Source organism: Phyllobates terribilis, unplaced genomic scaffold (genome assembly GCF_046119375.1).
Source record: "Phyllobates terribilis strain yellow unplaced genomic scaffold, ASM4611937v1 Scaffold_1__5_contigs__length_1240528914, whole genome shotgun sequence".
In the NCBI taxonomy this organism is placed as follows: Eukaryota; Metazoa; Chordata; class Amphibia; order Anura; family Dendrobatidae; genus Phyllobates; species Phyllobates terribilis.
Window position 1 is genome coordinate 414,730,633 of NW_027362761.1, and position 16,993 is coordinate 414,747,625.

The window sequence follows — 16,993 nt, forward strand, 5'->3', positions numbered from 1 at the left end:
GACCAAGAAGGAGAGTGATGGGGTGCTACGCCAGATGACCTGGCCTCAACAGTCACCAGACCTGAACCCAATGAGATGGTTTGGGGTGAGCTGGACCGCAGAGTGAAGGCAAAAGGGCCAACAAGTGCTAAGCATCTCTGGGAACTCCTTCAAGATTGTTGGAAGACCATTTCCGGTGACTACCTCTTGAAGCTCATCAAGAGAATGCCAAGAGTGTGCAGAGCAGTCATCAAAGCAAAAGGTGGCTACTTTGAAGAACCTAGAATATAAGACATATTTTCAGTTGTTTCACACTTTCGTTGTTAAGTATATAATTCCACATGTGTTAATTCAAAGTTGTGATGCCTTCAGTGTGAATGTACAATTTTCAGTCAAGAAAATACAGAAAAATCTTTAAATGAGAAGGCGTGTCCAAACTTTTGGTCTGTACTGTATACACACACACACTTTGTATTAATTTCTTCATATTTGAAAAAAAAAAATCATGCTATCACTGTGACCACCAATTTAAATATTCATTTATTATGGTTATTACTCAGAGGGCTTTTTAGTGAATAGTGGTGCATCAATGTTTGGCCACTGATTTGTACCCATATAGCATAACAAGGACAGATAAACAGTACAAGAACATTCACGCTCAGCTAAGATTTTCTATTATTTCAAATTGTCACTTTATTTTGCAACACAAGCCCTAAGGGAAGATCATTGGAGATGTCATATCAACATTTTATGCTTTGTATGTGAACAACAAAAACAAATGCGTTACAAAGTAATGTTCTGTAAATCCAGCAACAGTTACAAAAACAAGGACGTGCTATTGCCTGTAGGTTTCATTATAACTGTCATGTCTAAAGAGTTAACGCCTAGAAAATGGTCAAAGTGTATATGAAGCACAAACACAAAACATTGGAAGGCAGTTGTAATTGGTGTAATGCTACTGGGAAAAACAGATCACTTTTTACAATCAGACATTAATCCCTTATCATACATTAAATGCTCCGTATACTAAAACTAATTCATGTTTACAACAACAGAGCAACAACTTATCTAATTCTCCAAAACAGAAAAGTCAATAAATGATTAAAATGAGTCTGTCACCTGAATTCCACTCTCAAAAACTATTTATATGCACATTTAGATCTTTCAAAGACAAGTTCAGCAATAACTTTGCATGGCCAGTCTGTTCCCCTGTTCCTGAGAAATCAGCGTTTGAAGACATGCAATGAGGTTTAAGTGTTTTGGAGCATGGAAGCACTTCTTAAGCCTCTGTCACTCCAGCTCTATTCGTTGACCAGTGCTGCCTTCTCTTGCTTGACTGACAGCTCCTATGCTTGAAGTCGCACAACACAGAAGCTGTCAGTTAAACAGAAGGCAGTGCTCTGGGGGATAAGAGCTGAAGTGGCAGAGGCTTGGGAAGTGCTTCCACGTGCCAAAAACACCTCATTCGCATGTCTATTCAAGTGCTGATATCTCAGTAACAGAGGAACAGACAGGCCATGTAAAGATATTGCTGGACTTGTCTGTGAAAGATGTGGATATAGTTTGGGGGGTGAAATCCTGGTGACAGATTCTTAAATGCATTCATTGCACAAACTTTTACATAAACTGTACAGTGAAATCTCAATTCCAGTGCAAGACCACTCCTTAATCCTGAGCTAGTGTGTCTGTGTTTTCTTTGAAAGGATCATCCCTCTAGTAGGCTATTTTTCAATGTAATGTAGGGCATTGAAGTAAAGCCCTTTCTCCAAAATATCAGTTTCCAGTTTTTTGAACATAAAGTTTTCTTATTTTTTTGCATGATAAAGTGTTTTGTGTAGCAGCTCTGCACTATTTAAAAGATCTCTGCACAGAATAGAACTCTGCTTGTTTACATCCAGATGCCGAAAAGGTGTCCTGCTTTCGAGCTTTGAGCAATGGTAACAATGCATGACAATATCTTCTTGCATAGAGACATCCGTGTTTCATTTATATGGACAACAATGCCCGGACCGACTGTGTTCAGGTCTCCTGACCTGAACTATGATCCTCCTAGGCAAATATAAGGCTGCTAGATTGGGTCAGTAGACCACCGATCATTTCATATGAGGACAGTGAGACACGAACGTCTGAATTCAGCCTCGCATTGATTCTTGACCATAACGTAGATGAAGTTAATCTATTAAAATCCGTTTAGTTGATGAGCCCATTTGCCATATTTCATTTAATCATTTATATGTGGAAGCTATGGCTTCTTTATTGAAAAATGTTTGTTCCAAGTTGTGCAGCTTCTGAATGTAGACAATCTTTCTATTCACTGACAGCGAGCAGAAAACTTGCAAAGGCATAGTCGTTGAAATATGAAGTTGCATAACTACTAATTATACAACGATTAAATTAAACTTACAAGGACTAGATTCTCTTCCCCCCCAACCAGTAAAAGTAATAGCCATGTCCTAGGCATCTTTGCAGGTATCCTATGCCAATATTTTTGGCAAGGGCAGAACACTTTTATTTGCCTGGCATCTTCACTATCCAGAGTGGTAAAAATGGTTGGGTGCTCTGAAATTGACCGTATGGTTCCATCTTTTTCATTGACATGAAGATTGTATGTTAAAATTCAGAAACTTTGTAGTTATTCTATTTGGAGGGTCAGAATTAATAAAAATCTCAGTATAACATTACAACTGTTGCCTATAACAAGTGATGGCTAGCATATGTGCATCAAGAAAGGTCTTCAAAATATGGTGTAAATCTCAGACCACCCTGGGATCATTCTGCATTGGATAATTCTCACTGCATATTAGGGGCATGGTAGAAGTATAAATGGTAATAGAATGATCATTACTTTCTTCTGTGCTATTACAATCACGTATAATGTACCCAGTATTCACAGAATCCAACCCGAAAAGTCAATTAGACTCTCTGCGTTCTTCACAATGATCTCCCTTGGCTAATGTTGCTACTCTAAGAGGAGATAAGCCATATAATTTTACAGGAAGCAGCCCATTGATTCCTTTAACAAACACAGCTTGGCAATCTATCTTCTATACAAAATAATGAGGTGGCAGGAGTGCAGTGGAGGAACCCATCTTCAAGACATCACGTAAGGGAATCCAGCTGTGCTTGGATAGTCTCAAGCTATTAAAAAGAGAAGAGATTTCATATATAAAGATTATTTACACACACATAACACCGAGCTGCATTGAAGCTTTGCATATTAAATGTATTTGCGTAGAGTTATTAAAAAATGTAGCAGAATCTTACAATATCTGTTTCATAAAAAGCCATTTCATCTGAAAGCTTAAATGAATATGTGAGATTTCAGAGAACTCAACACCTGTTTTTTATAATGGCAAATTACGATTTCTCATTTGGCACTATAGTGGAGGTTGAGCCGCCGAGGAGGGAGAAAAAAATCATCTTTGATTGTGCTTAATCTTCTGTGCACAGCGAGTAAATTAAGTCTCTTTCTGAAGTTGGAAATTAAACTCACTGTCTCTGAGCAAATACCCGTATACATTCATGTTTTCTATACCTTTTACATGGTCAATAAATTTACAATCTGAAGCAATACATTGTGGTTACATACACAGAAACTGCAGGCTGAATACTGACCTTGGAACAGATGGCTTTTGTACAAGGTCGGCTTCACATCATGTTTTTGCCACATGTCACCGACTATGTCGGAACTTCCGTCTGAAGGCCTTAAGAAATGGGATTCAGGTGTATCCGCCGACAAGGCTATTGACTTTAATGAAGCAGAGAAGGTCATTTTGTGCTCCGTCTGAACTCCTTTTCAGTGGTATCCACCTTCTCAGGTGGGCAGAAGAACATGGTTGACTACATTTTTGAGCCAACTTGCCAAAAATGAGCTCAGACAGAGCACAAGTGACCTCGTCTGTTTCATTAAAATCAATGGCCTTGTTGACGGATATGCTTGAATTCCATTTTTCAGGACTTCAGATGGAAGCCCCTGAAATGTGGCTAAAACGTGATGTGAACATAGCCTTCGGCCTTATACACAGAGTTCCTGCGGCTCCATACTAGGTGCACTGCCATATGGTGGACCATGTGCAGCATATCACAGGATTTCCCCCATAGAAGCATGCTACAAGGCTGTGGAATTAATATATATAACTATAAGCACGTTAAATAAATAAATAAATATAAAACAAATATAAAGGAGTCAATGGATTTGTATTTGAAATACCTACATGTGGTTTTGGGGGTAAGGTTGATCTGAATGACAGATTCTCTTTAAAGAAGCACTCCTCCTCCCATCAAAATTTTCATCCTCTTAATATATTGCAATCATCATATTATATAGCACTGTGTACTTACAATTGCTCATTTTGCCTTTCTAACCAGTTAACCCTTCTCTTTTCCATTAGGTCTATGACATCACATGATTAAAAACTGACTAGATGAATCCTTCTAAGATCTAAAAGGAAACATGAAGTCTCTTTTCCCTGCATGAGTCAGCATTAGGACTACAATTCTACACATTACAAAGGGGGGGCAGAGCAGCTGGGTCAAGAGGTGAAGAGGGGGATGACTCATGCAGGGAAAGTGACACTGTTTCAACAGGGTTCTTAGGTGCTTAGAACAGTGATTCCCAAACTCCAGTCCTCCAGGCAAAATCAGCAATTGTAAGCATACAGTGCTATATAATATGATGACTGCAATATATTAAGAGGATAAAAACTTTGACGGGAGGGCTTCTCTAAACTGAGCATTTGCTTGGCTATGTTGTCCAACATCTAGATGTTTGTCTTCCTCTGTACCTTTACATTGAGCCTAATATATGCTCTTTGGTACCAGCAGAACTGCTACACCTTTCTGGGCTTGTAATGTAGAATAAAACTAAGTAATACTGGTCAGAGCGATCAGTATCCGTTTTGAAATCTGCCATTTGATTTTACTCTTATATGTTGGTAATGTGGGCAGAAAAATCTATAAAATCTACAGCAGCACTAATGTTTTAGCTGCAAGGCAAAACTTTGGATACATGATATAAAGGCTTAGCAGAATAATGCGGGACATACCCCGCCTGAGCTTCCAAAGAGCTACTAAATCTGGTATTTTGTCGTAAAAATGTTAGATGCTAATTTTCCTTTCTGCTCCCTTTTCTCTTCCTTTAGTTCATTACACTTTGAAAAAGAAACCAATAAAAATATGTTCGGCATTAAAAGTTTTTGTTGCTCCTGAAAAGGTATATCAATTATGTTTCTTCCCAATATTCTCACTTTTATTCCTTGGGCCCAATTCATTATTGCATTTGTATTTTTGTCTAGTTTTTGTTTTTAGCCTGTTTTTCATTTGTTCCTAATTCTTTAATATTACACCTCTTTTATAGTAATATTATTTGTGTTCGCCTGTTTGTTATTATTTTCATATTCGCCACTGTGGGCTGGGATGGGGGTTTCCAGATGTTTGCAGCTGATTCACCAATTGTGAAGTTGCAAAATTTTTGTATAAATGTACTCCAGTCCCCTCCTGCATGTCAGATATTTTGTGCCATTTTAGCAGAACGTGTGTTTCTTTTGCAGTAAAAAATAAAAAGCAGTTTTATTTTGCGCAAAATTCATGACCCATGCTCCATTTTGATGAATATGGGGCAAAAAAAGTCAGCAAATAACACAGTAAAAGAATAAAAAGTGACTTAAAAAATCACAAATGATGAATCTGACCTATTACGTTTTTCTTTTTTTCCACATCAGAAGTAGTGTTCTCTCTTTTGTTTGCTTACTACTTTCCTAATTTTTTTTTTTACATTTATTATCATTTTTACTGTCTCATGAACACATTAATGATCTGTAATAAAAGCTTCTATCTCCTATCATGTAATATCTGGTATGTCCAAACTTACTAGTATCCCAGTTGTCTTTAGTTTTAGTCTAGGAGAGCTATGTAGCTTTTTTTTTTATTTTTCAGTGTTAGTTGCTTGGGAGGCAATAGCAAAAACTGTCTAAAAGTGAGATGTATTATAGAATAACCTTTTGGCTCAGTTTGAAGCATGAAAAGGTCACCTCTCTAATAGGGGTTTTCTGTATATTACTCTTCTATACTACATTTGATGTTGGAAGAAAGATCTTAATTTAATGCAAATAATATTTTTCATTAAAATGACCATTTCTTAGTAAACCAGTAGCTAGCTCAGCTGGCAAACATTTTCTTATGTATATTTTTCATGCTTTAAGTTTTACATCCTCTACTTCTCGATTGCCGGTGGTACCAGGTGCTCCTTCTTGGTTGACAGTTCAGGCCTGTGGCATTGTTGTGCTTCTAGTCTGAACTGTGCGCTTGCAATGCTGCTCTAGGAGGCACCTTTGTCTTTGCAGCATTGGAAGCACAGTGAAACTTACATTGGCCTTATCAGGAAATAACCTTGTGCTCCAGCAATCCTGGCTATCATCAATGCAGTGCTTACAAGCTTACTGTGAAAGAGCTTGTAAGCACTGCACATCCCCATGGCAAAAAAAACGTAAACAACAAAATAAAAAAAATTATTTAGGGGAAAAAAGACTAATTTTAATAAGGAAATTACAAACCTGATTATTTACACAATCACTTTGCCCATCTTAGAAGATGGGAGTAAGCCTTAAATAAGTTGTGGCGACCAACGTGTGACAAAAGTAAGCGCAGCCGTATTGTTTGTATCTTAGATAAAAATAGAAACCGCAAGAAAAAAATGTCAATATCATTAAGCAAAGACAAACACACAGAAGTGCCAAACTTTTGCCATTAGCCTTTAAATTACTTGCATATGGGCATTTTTATATTTTGACTTAAAGTGCCTTTTAAGGCACTTTCAGTCAAATATGCATCGACAACATCACTGTGAGCATCTTGAAAGTTTAGCAGGATACTGGTTATTCTCTTGGATTTTTTCTTGGCTGCCTGCTACACGTGTTATATCAAGCAGAGACAACGACAATAAAGAGCGCATATTATTTTCTACATTACTGCTAAGGTATAAAGCAACAAGCTGTGGGTATTCCAGCAGCCCATATGCCAATAATGGCATCACTAGCAAAGCAGTGCAGATCAGCAGATGTGCGCTACACTTGCAGGTTTCACAGCTGGAACAATGAATAGGGTAGGGGTGCAGAATAAAAATAAAGGCACGTTTGTGAACAATGCATACCTTGTTATAAAACTCCACAAGTTCCTTGTGGTTGAACTCCACAAATATCTTCTCCAGATTCTAGAAGTAAAATAAAGACTAATTATCTATATGCCAGAAAACACATCATATTAACATCATCAATTGGAAATGTCATACAGGCATGTGGCACATTACATAACAGTCAAAGAGAATCACTTGAATACTCAAAGTTGAATTAGCTCATGAATTAGGCCACTTTCATATAGGGAGCTAATGATATTGAATTCACCATTTATTCTAGCCTTCATGGTCAAGGCGGTGGTCCTAATCATTGATTTACAGCCTTACACTTATCTGTGTACCTAAACAAAGACCTGTCAATCACTTATTAGCCCCGCCCCCGTGATTCCCAAACTAGGAATATTAGAGATTTTCATGCATAAAATACAAATTATACTGAATAATTTCCATCTAAACTACAGTATATCAATCGGTTTAGCCTATCCTATTCCATTACACGTTGCTTGCAGAACACAGTACATATAGACTTTGCGTTTACAGAACATGAGCACCGTTGGAGACATTTTTTTTTCTAAATGCATGTATTTTTGGCTGAAAAGCATTTTTTGGCCACTTAGCTTCTCCAGCCTCTAGGTGTTACAGTTCACAGCTAATCGCAGAATGAGTTAACAGTGAAATCCATCAGTGAGCTTGTCTAACGGCTGGGTCTCTAGTCCCCCTTCTCCTGAACAATTTCCTAAGCTGATTTATGGCCAATTTCTGATCAAATACAACTCATATCACAAACAAATCCCTTATGCAGCTACACCGAAGGAAAAATTAAAGTATGCTTACACAATGCCATTGTTAGAAGACGACACAAGGCGACTGGTAGGGATTAGTAAGAATGCTGGAGCTCGGCAAGTAAATACATATATATTGTAGGGATTTACACGCTTTTAGGCATCTGGTAGCAGTCACACAGGCATATAGTTCCTTGGTCAAACAGGGAGGTTTATTAAAGTGCATAAATTCCCAGCAGCATGGAAAACAAACAGCCTTTCTCCGGCATAAAGGAACATATACAGGCACATGTGGGCTCAACCGTCAGATAAATGTCCAGCTGTCCCTCAAGTACTGTCAGAGAGATGAGCACAAAGAGGTCCTTTCCCCTCTCCTCCCAGACACAGACCACAGTCTCTCACCCGCGCGGCAATCCTGGCACTTCACCTGGCTCATTTTAGTCAGCAATAGTGATGGGAGAGTGTGCTCAGCGCTGCTCGCTACTCGATCAAGCATGGGGGTGCTCGATCGAGTAGCGCCGAGTACCGCGTGGTGCTCAAGTGCTCAGATCCCCGTAAGTGAATTATCTGAGCCGGGCGCAAAGAGAGAGTGTATGTGAGAGAGAGAAAGAAAATTTTTACATCCTCCGGAAAAATGCTTGAGTTTGCCATTCACTTCCATTATGCTCGCTACTTGATTTCACTGCTCGATCAACACTAGTCAGCAACAGACGATACTCCACTGCTCCCAGAAGAATTCATAGACTGCTCTGTTTCCCAGCATATTGCACCCCAAGTGAACCTATTTTGTGGTTCAAGACAAAACTAGGCATTGTTTTTTTACTTACAGCAGGGTATATGTTCATTTTGTTTCTATATTAGGTTTTGTTAAATAAATATATATACAGTACAGACCAAAAGTTTGGACACACCTTCTCATTTAAAGATTTTTCTGTATTTTCATGACTTTGAAAATTGTACATTCACACTGAAGGCATCAAAACTATGAATTAACACATGTGGAATTATATACTTAACAAAAAAGTGTGAAACAACTGAAAATATGTCTTATATTCTAGGTTCTTCAAAGTAGCCACCTTTTGCTTTGATGACTGCTTTGCACACTCTTGGCATTCTCTTGATGAGCTTCAAGAGGTAGTCACCGGAAATGGTTTTCACTTCACAGATGTGCCCTGTCAGGTTTAGTAAGTGGGATTTCTTGCCTTATAAATGGGGTTGGGACCATCCGTTGTGTTGTGCAGAAGTCTGGTGGATACACAGCTGATAGTCCTACTGAATAGACTGATAGAATTTGTATTATGACAAGAAAAAAGCAGCTAAGTAAAGAAAAACGAGTGACCATCATTACTTTAAGAAATGAAGGTCAGTCAGTCCGAAAGATTGGGCAAGCGCTACAAAAAGACTGGCTCACATGAGGACCGTCCCAGGAAAGGAAGACCAAGAATCACCTCTGCTTCTGAGGATAAGTTTATCCGAGTCACCAGCCTCAGAAATCGCAGGTTAACAGCAGCTCAGATTAGAGACTAGGTCAATGCCACACAGAGTTCTAGCAGCAGACACATCTCTACAACAACTGTTAAGAGGAGACTTTGTGCAGCAGGCCTTCATGGTAAAATAGCTGCTAGGAAACCACTGCTAAGAACAGGCAACAAGCAGAAGAGACTTGTTTGGGATAAAGAACACAAGGAATGCACATTAGACCAGTGGAAATCTGTGCTTTGGTCTGATGAGTCCAAATTTGAGATCTTTGGTTCCAACCACCGTGTCTTTGTGCGACACAGAAAAGGTGAACGGATGGACTCTACATGCCTGGTTCCAACCGTGAAGCATGGAGGAGGAGGTGTGATGGTGTGGGGGTGCTATGCTGGTGACACTGTTGGGGATTTATTCAAAATTGAAGGCATACTGAACCAGCATGGCTACCACAGCATCTTGCAGCGGCATGCTATTCCATCCGGTTTGCGTTTAGTTGGACCATCATTTATTTTTCAACAGGACAATGACCCCAAACACACCTCCAGGCTGTTTTAGGGCTATTTGACCAGGAAGGAGAGTGATGGGGTGCTACGCCAGATGACCTGGCCTCAACAGTCACCAGACCTGAACCCAATGAGATGATTTGGGGTGAGCTGGACCGCAGAGTGAAGGCAAAAGGGCCAACAAGTGCTAAGCATCTCTGGGAACTCCTTCAAGATTGTTGGAAGACAATTTCCGGTGACTACCTCTTGAAGCTCATCAAGAGAATGCCAAGAGTGTGCAAAGCAGACATCAAAGCAAAAGGTGGCTACTTTGAAGAACCTAGAATATAAGACATATTTTCAGTTGTTTCACACTTTTTTGTAAAGTATATAATTCCACATGTGTTAATTCATAGTTTTGATGCCTTCAGTGTGAATGTACAATTTTCATAGTCATGAAAATACAGAAAAATCTTTAAATGATATATAGAAATGCTACTCACTTGGGAGCAATCTGAGGTCCAAGTGATATATATATTCCTGTGACAAGAACCGTTTCTATTTTATTTATAGTCCGGCTGGTTTATTTCAGTCCTCATAAACCACATCACAGGAAAACTTAAATTCAGCCTTTGTCTGGCACAAATTGAAACATAAAGCAACAAGTCCATACAATAGTGCTGGTTAGCCTGCCTAGCTTAGACGCCAACTTCTTAGTCCTTTAGCAAAGGAGAACTCACCACGAGAGGTGGTGAGTTCTCCTTCTGAAGACTTCCACAAACAGAGGCTGGACAGACTGTGAGATGGTTTAGTGAATCCTGCATTGAGCAGGGGGTTGGACCAGATGACCCTGGAGGTCCCCTCCAACTCTAACTTTCTATGATTCTTTGAAAGGCACTTAATCCAGGATATCTGCACACCTCCATGAGACAAACAGCTCTCAATTTACAAAGTGAACCACACCCAGGGGTGGAGATATGGTGAGCAGCCGTCCCCCCTAAAGCAACATATATATGTATTTGTAGCTCAGGCCTGGTTGTGAAAAAAGTACTGGACAAGTTAACGAGTTAATGGGAAAATATACCAAAAAGTGTCCTTCTGTCTAATACGTCTACCTAGGTATATCTCTATATATATACACCTTTTTACTGGTACACGTTGGTAGACATTTTAATATATTGGAGTCCTGCACTGAACATAACATTTGGCAAGCTTGTTTTTACAATTACAATAGGTCATTAGGCTATCCATGAAACTATAGGGCATACAGAGTTGCATAACCCATGGCTATACGAGTGATGTAGATGTTGGGAGATATTTGCAGCCTATCTGCAGAATATATGAACAGAACATAAACTTGTAAACCATTAAATAATGCACCTTAGTACAGAAGTATAGGGGGACAATGATTTTCTTCAGAAAGAAATAGACTAAAACTTACAATAGATTATGCAAGTATTGTTGACATCGAGCTTGATTAAAAGCATTGCCTAGTTTTTACTGATTGGAAATCGCTCCATGCATTCCATCAAACACAGCAGCATCATCGCTGTACAGTAAAGCCAGCGACTAGATTCATTACTATTCTGTAGAGAGTTATGCAAAGTCAATAATGCATTAACTCTCCTTAAAGTGAATACATGTTAATGCTTCACCACCAGTCAACTTCTCACTAAATTTAATAGCAAGATGAGAAAGTTAGAGGATCCCACAGAAATACCAATACACCTAATACACATTATTGGAATTCATTCTGCATAGAAACAAGGTTTCAGCCTGTAGCTGCAGCAGTAAATTATAAGTAAAATCTGTAATGAATTTCAACCGATAGAATACAAAAGAATATACGAATATAAAACACAACTGGTAATTGCCGGCCTTTTTTTCACAAAATGTATTTACACTTAGAACTAACCAAGTGCATTCAGCCGATCCACACCAGGCAGATTTTATCAATCTGGACCCTAGGGAAGATGGGTTAATTGTTAAGGCATCTATAAGAAAGATACATAATGGCTCAAAAGGCCCATATTTCACCGATAAGTGAATCGATTAGATACAAATCGATTTCATGTTGAATTTTTAGGAATTTGTTTAACAGGCAGCATGGTGGCTCAGTGGTTACCACTGTAGCCTTGCAGCGCTGTGGTCCTGGGTTCAACTTTAATCAAGGACAAGTTCAAGATGTTTTGTTGGGTTTCCTCCTGGTTCTCTGGTTTCCTCCCACACTTCAAAGACATACTGATAGAGAATTTAGATTGTGAGCCCCAATGGGGACAGTGATGATGATGTCTGTAAAGTGCTGCAGAGTATGATGGTGCTGTATAACTGAGTAAAATAAATAAAACTTGGCTAATTAAAATGATTTGGGATGAGAATCACTAAAGCTGCCATTTTACACAGTGCATCAGCCAGAGAAGGCTGACATGACCTCGGTCGTGGCTGAGTTTCCCTAAAACACATTGCAGCTATCAAGTCACAAGGTATAGCACAGCCAGTCAGGAGAGACTATTATAGACTGTATTAAACCAGAGGCAGGGAATGCAGCAGCCATTTTAGGGTGAATCTTGATAGTGAGAGGACATCATATCTCACAGTTTAGCCATACAGATAGGGAGAGATTGCCATAAAATACTGAAGAAACTGTAAAGATAGTGTGTGACAGCATAGCCATATACAGTCCTGCTTATCATTATTCGCACCCATGAAGTTTAAGTGCATAATGTGGAATCTCCTGAAAAAAATGAATCAAGTGAAACAGTTTTTTCGTATACAGCACTCATGTTAAAGGGAACCTGTCACGTTCTAGCTACCCTCTTTGATTACCAGCTTCACTGCGCACGCGCGGGGAACATAGCGCATCATACCGCATGTGCGGTGAAGCTGGTACTCACACAGCCTCACTGGGCAGGCGGCTATACATCTAAAAATGCGCATGCGCCTCACAATATCAGCGCTTGCCGGGAGCATTATTCAACTACATGGGCGGCGCCAGCAGTGAGTGAATGCTGCGCCCGCCCATGACTGAATATAACAAGTACATCCCTATGACTGAATGAGCAGGTAGGATCTAAGTATATTAAAGATTATAAAATCATTATAGCTGCACCAATTTGAAAGGAAAAAACTTGTTAGTGATGCACATTGCATTACTAACAATGCTACGGGGGCAGTGTAGAGGGTAGCTAGGACGTGACAGGTTCCCTTTAAATACAAAAGAGCAAATGATAAACAATAATTTAAAACCAAAAAACAATGGGAGGGAAAAATAGAAAAACCTAAAGCTTGATGTGACACTGGTATTGGCACATTTACATTCATTTAGTGTGGAAACACATTTTGACTCGCCAGTGGTAAATCACAAAAGAGATTCTCCTGTGATTAATTGTCGGTGCCCATGTGACATGAATTAGCCAATGAACGATGACTTCAGTGTTTTAAAAAGCCACATGGTAGGTCGGTCCTGTTCCTTTATCACAATGGTGTAGACAAAGGAGCTGTTGGAGGACATCAGAACTGCTATTATTAGCAAACACAAGACGTCCAAAGGGTATAAGGCCATCTCCAAAGACCTTGGTACCTTAGTTTCAACAGTGTGCAATGTTATTAAGAAGTTTTCCAAGCATGGAACCGCCAAAAACTTCATTGGACGTGGGGGAGAGAGGAAAATTGACAAGAGATGTCTTTGAAGGTTGCTGCGAAAGGTGGAGAAAAAACCATATCAAACATCCACAGGCCTGAAGGCCAACCTGGAACAGTCTGTAGTCATGATTACAACAAGTATCATTCGCCACACACTAAACCAACCAAAGCTTTATGGGCGAAGGCTAAGGAAGAAACCATCACTGAAGAAAAGGCATAAAAAGGAACAACTGGTCTTTGCCAAAGAGTACCTTCACAAGCCACAATCCTTCTAAGAAAATGATCTGTGGACAGATGAAACAAAAATAGAGATTTTTGGCAATGCAAAGCAACAGTTTGTTTACAGACGGTGCAATGAACTTAAAAGGAAAAGAACACCTTACCAACAGTTAAGCATGGTGGTGGATCCATAATGGTGTGGGGTTGCTTTGCTGTGTCTGGTACTGGAGACCTTGACCGTATCAAAGGAATCATGAAATCAGAGAATTATCAAGAGATTTTAAAGCAAAATGTCCTACCCAGAGTAAAAAAACTTGGTTTGAGTAGAAGATCATGGGTCCTCCAGCAAGACAATTTCCACAGCACACATCCAAAAGTACACAGGAATGGTTGAAAAAAAATGGATAGTTTTAAAATGGCCAGCAATCAGTCCTGAACTCAATTCCATTGAAAATCTTTAGTGTAAGCTGAAATCTGCCAATGGGAAAAAGAACCCTGCAAGCATTCAAGAGCTTGAACAAACTGCAAAGGAAGAGTGGGAGAAAATTCCAGCTGAAAAGTGCAAAAAGCTTGCAGATGGCTACCAGAAATGTTTGGAAGCTGTCATCAATGCCAAAGAGTGAGCAACCAAGTATTAATTAGGGGGGCTTTTATTGCTGCACATGCTGTTTATTCTGTTTGTTCTTTGAAAATGCAACATGGAAGTTGAAAAACGTTTTATGGTTGTACAACCCCTGGCAAAAATTATGGAATCACCGGGCTCGGAGGATGTTCATTCAGTTGTTTAATGTTGTTGAAAAAAAGCAGATCACAGACATGGCACAAAACTAAAGTCATTTCAAATGGCAACTTTATGGCTTTAAGAAACACTAAAAGAAATCAAGAAAAAAAATGTGGTACTCAGTAAGGGTAAATTTTTTTAGACCAAGCAGAGGGAAAAAATTATGGAATCACTCAATTCTGAGGAAAAAAATATGGAATCACCCTGTAAATTTTCATTTCCAAAACTAACACCTGCATCAAATTAGATCTGCTCATTAGTATGCATCTAAAAAGGAGTGATCACACCTTGGAGAGCTGTTGCACCAAATGGACTGACATGAATCATGGCTCCAACACGAGAGATGTCAATTGAAACAAAGGAGAGGATTATCAAATTCTTAAAAGAAGGTAAATCATCACGCAATGTTGCAAAAGATGTTGGTTGTTCACAGTCAGTGGTGTCTAAAATCTGGACCAAATACAAACAACGTGGAAAGGTTGTTAAAGGCAAACATACTGGTAGACCAAGGAAGACATCAAAGCGTCAAGAGCGGAAGCTTAAAGCAATATGTCTCCAAAATAGGAAATGCACAACAAAACAAATGAGGAACGAATGGGAGGAAACTGGAGTCAATGTCTGTGACCGAACTGTAAGAAACCGCCTAAAGGAAATGGGATTTACATACTGAAAAGCTAAACATAAGTTATCATTAACACCTAAACAGAAAAAAACAAGGTTACAATGGGCTAAGGAAAAGCAATCGTGGACTGTGGATAACTGGATGAAAGACATATTCAGTGATGAATCGCAAATCTGCATTGGGCAAGGTGATGATGCTAGAACTTTTGTTTGGTGCCGTTCCAATAGGATTTATAAAGATGACTGCATGAAGAGAACATGCATATTCCCACGATAATTTATGATATGGGGTTGCATGTCAGGTAAAAGCACTGGGGAGATGGCTGTCATTACATCTTCAATAAATGCCCAAGTTTACATTGATATTTTGGACAGTTTTCTTATCCCATCAATTGAAAGGATGTTTGGGGATGATGACATCATTTTTCAAGATGATAATGCATCCTGCCATAGAGCAAAAACTGCGAAAACATTCCTTGAAAGAAGACACATAGGGTCAATTCATTGGCCTGCACACAGTCTGGATCTCAATCCAATAGAAAATCTTTGGTGGAAGTTGAAGAAAATGGTCCATGACAAGGCTCCAACCTGCAAAGCTGATCTGGCAACAGCAATCAGAGAAAGTTGGAGCCAGATTGATGAAGAGTACTGTTTGTCACAAATTAAGTCCATGCCTCAGAGACTGCAAGCTGTTATTAAAGCCAGAGGTGGTGCAACAAAATACTAGTGATGTATTGGAGTGTTCTTTTGTGTGTTTTTCATGATTCCATAATTTTTTCCTCAGAATTGAGTGATACCATAATTTTGTCCCTCTGCTTGGTCTGAAAAAAATTACCCTTACTGAGTACCACATTTTTTTATCTTGAGTTCTTTTAGTGTTTCTTAAAGCCCTAAAGTTGTCATTTGAAATGACTTTAGTTTTGTGCCATGTCTGTGATCTACTTTTTTTCAACAACATTAAACAACTGAATGAGCATCCTCCGAGCCCGGTGATTCCATAATTTTTGCCAGGGATTGTATTACTTTGGACCACTAATTAAAAAATCCTGAGAATATAACTTTGGTACATTTCCATTTATTTCTGAAGATATTGTACAGTCTATGAAAAAAATGAAGGGGTGTCAATAATGGTGAGCAGCACTGTATGCAATTTAACATTACTAAGGTTGTATTTGCGTTAAAGAGCTTGACGGGTTGGATAAAAACTTAGGGAACCTCAGAGTACAGAAAACATATCACATCAACATCAACCATTGTACATACAAAGAAAATTTCATGAAATAATTAAGAAAAAAAATACATGGGGCTTCGCCCTATTTTTGTGTCCAGCCAGGTACAACTAGGCAGCTGGGGCTGGAATCCGCAGCGCAGGGAGGCCCAAGCTTTCTGCCCCCCCCCCGCTGCAAATTGCAGTCCGCAGCCACCCCAGAAGATGGCGCGTTCATAGAAGCGCCATCTTCTGGCGCTGTACCCAACTCATCCAGGGCCTGGTGCGGTGGCTCACTGGGTAATAAAGGGGTTAGGGCCAGCTTGGCATTATCAGCTGGCCCTAAGCCCGAAATTCATGGGGTCACGCCAATATTAGACATGACCGCCATGAATTTCTAGTAAAGTATTTAAAAAAAACACAACACCCAGAATAAAGTCCTTTAATTGAAATAAACACACATTTTTTTAATGTTCTAATTTAAACCATACTTACCATCACGCCCATTCCAGCTGAAGCCAATGTCTTCTGCAATAAAAGTAAATTAATAAACCAACAGCATCCTTACCTTTCCATGGTTCCCACGACGGCTCCAGCTCTGCTACATTCACATGACAGGCTGGATCGCAGCCGAAAGCTGCCATCCAGCTTGCCATGCAGCAGACACTGAGAAGC

General features: G+C 39.4%; 1 protein-coding gene across 6 annotated transcripts in view; it reads right to left on the reverse strand.

Moving 5' to 3' along the window:
* Nucleotides 1-558: 558 nt before the first annotated feature.
* Nucleotides 559-16,993, reverse strand: part of COMMD10 (COMM domain containing 10) — a 470,400-nt gene continuing 453,965 nt past the window's right edge. For 2 of the 6 annotated variants that reach the window (XR_012320002.1, XR_012320001.1), the window contains 2 exons: nucleotides 7,127-7,186; nucleotides 559-3,117 (listed from right to left, as the gene is read on the reverse strand). Coding sequence is in view for 4 of the 6 variants with exons in the window: in XM_073676982.1 (XP_073533083.1) it covers nucleotides 3,079-3,117; nucleotides 7,127-7,186 (99 nt within the window). In the remaining 2 variants the exon portion in view is untranslated. The remainder of the gene's footprint in view (nucleotides 3,118-7,126; nucleotides 7,187-16,993) is intronic. The other 4 variants (XM_073676982.1, XM_073676993.1, XM_073676987.1 and 1 more) reach the window with 4 other exon arrangements.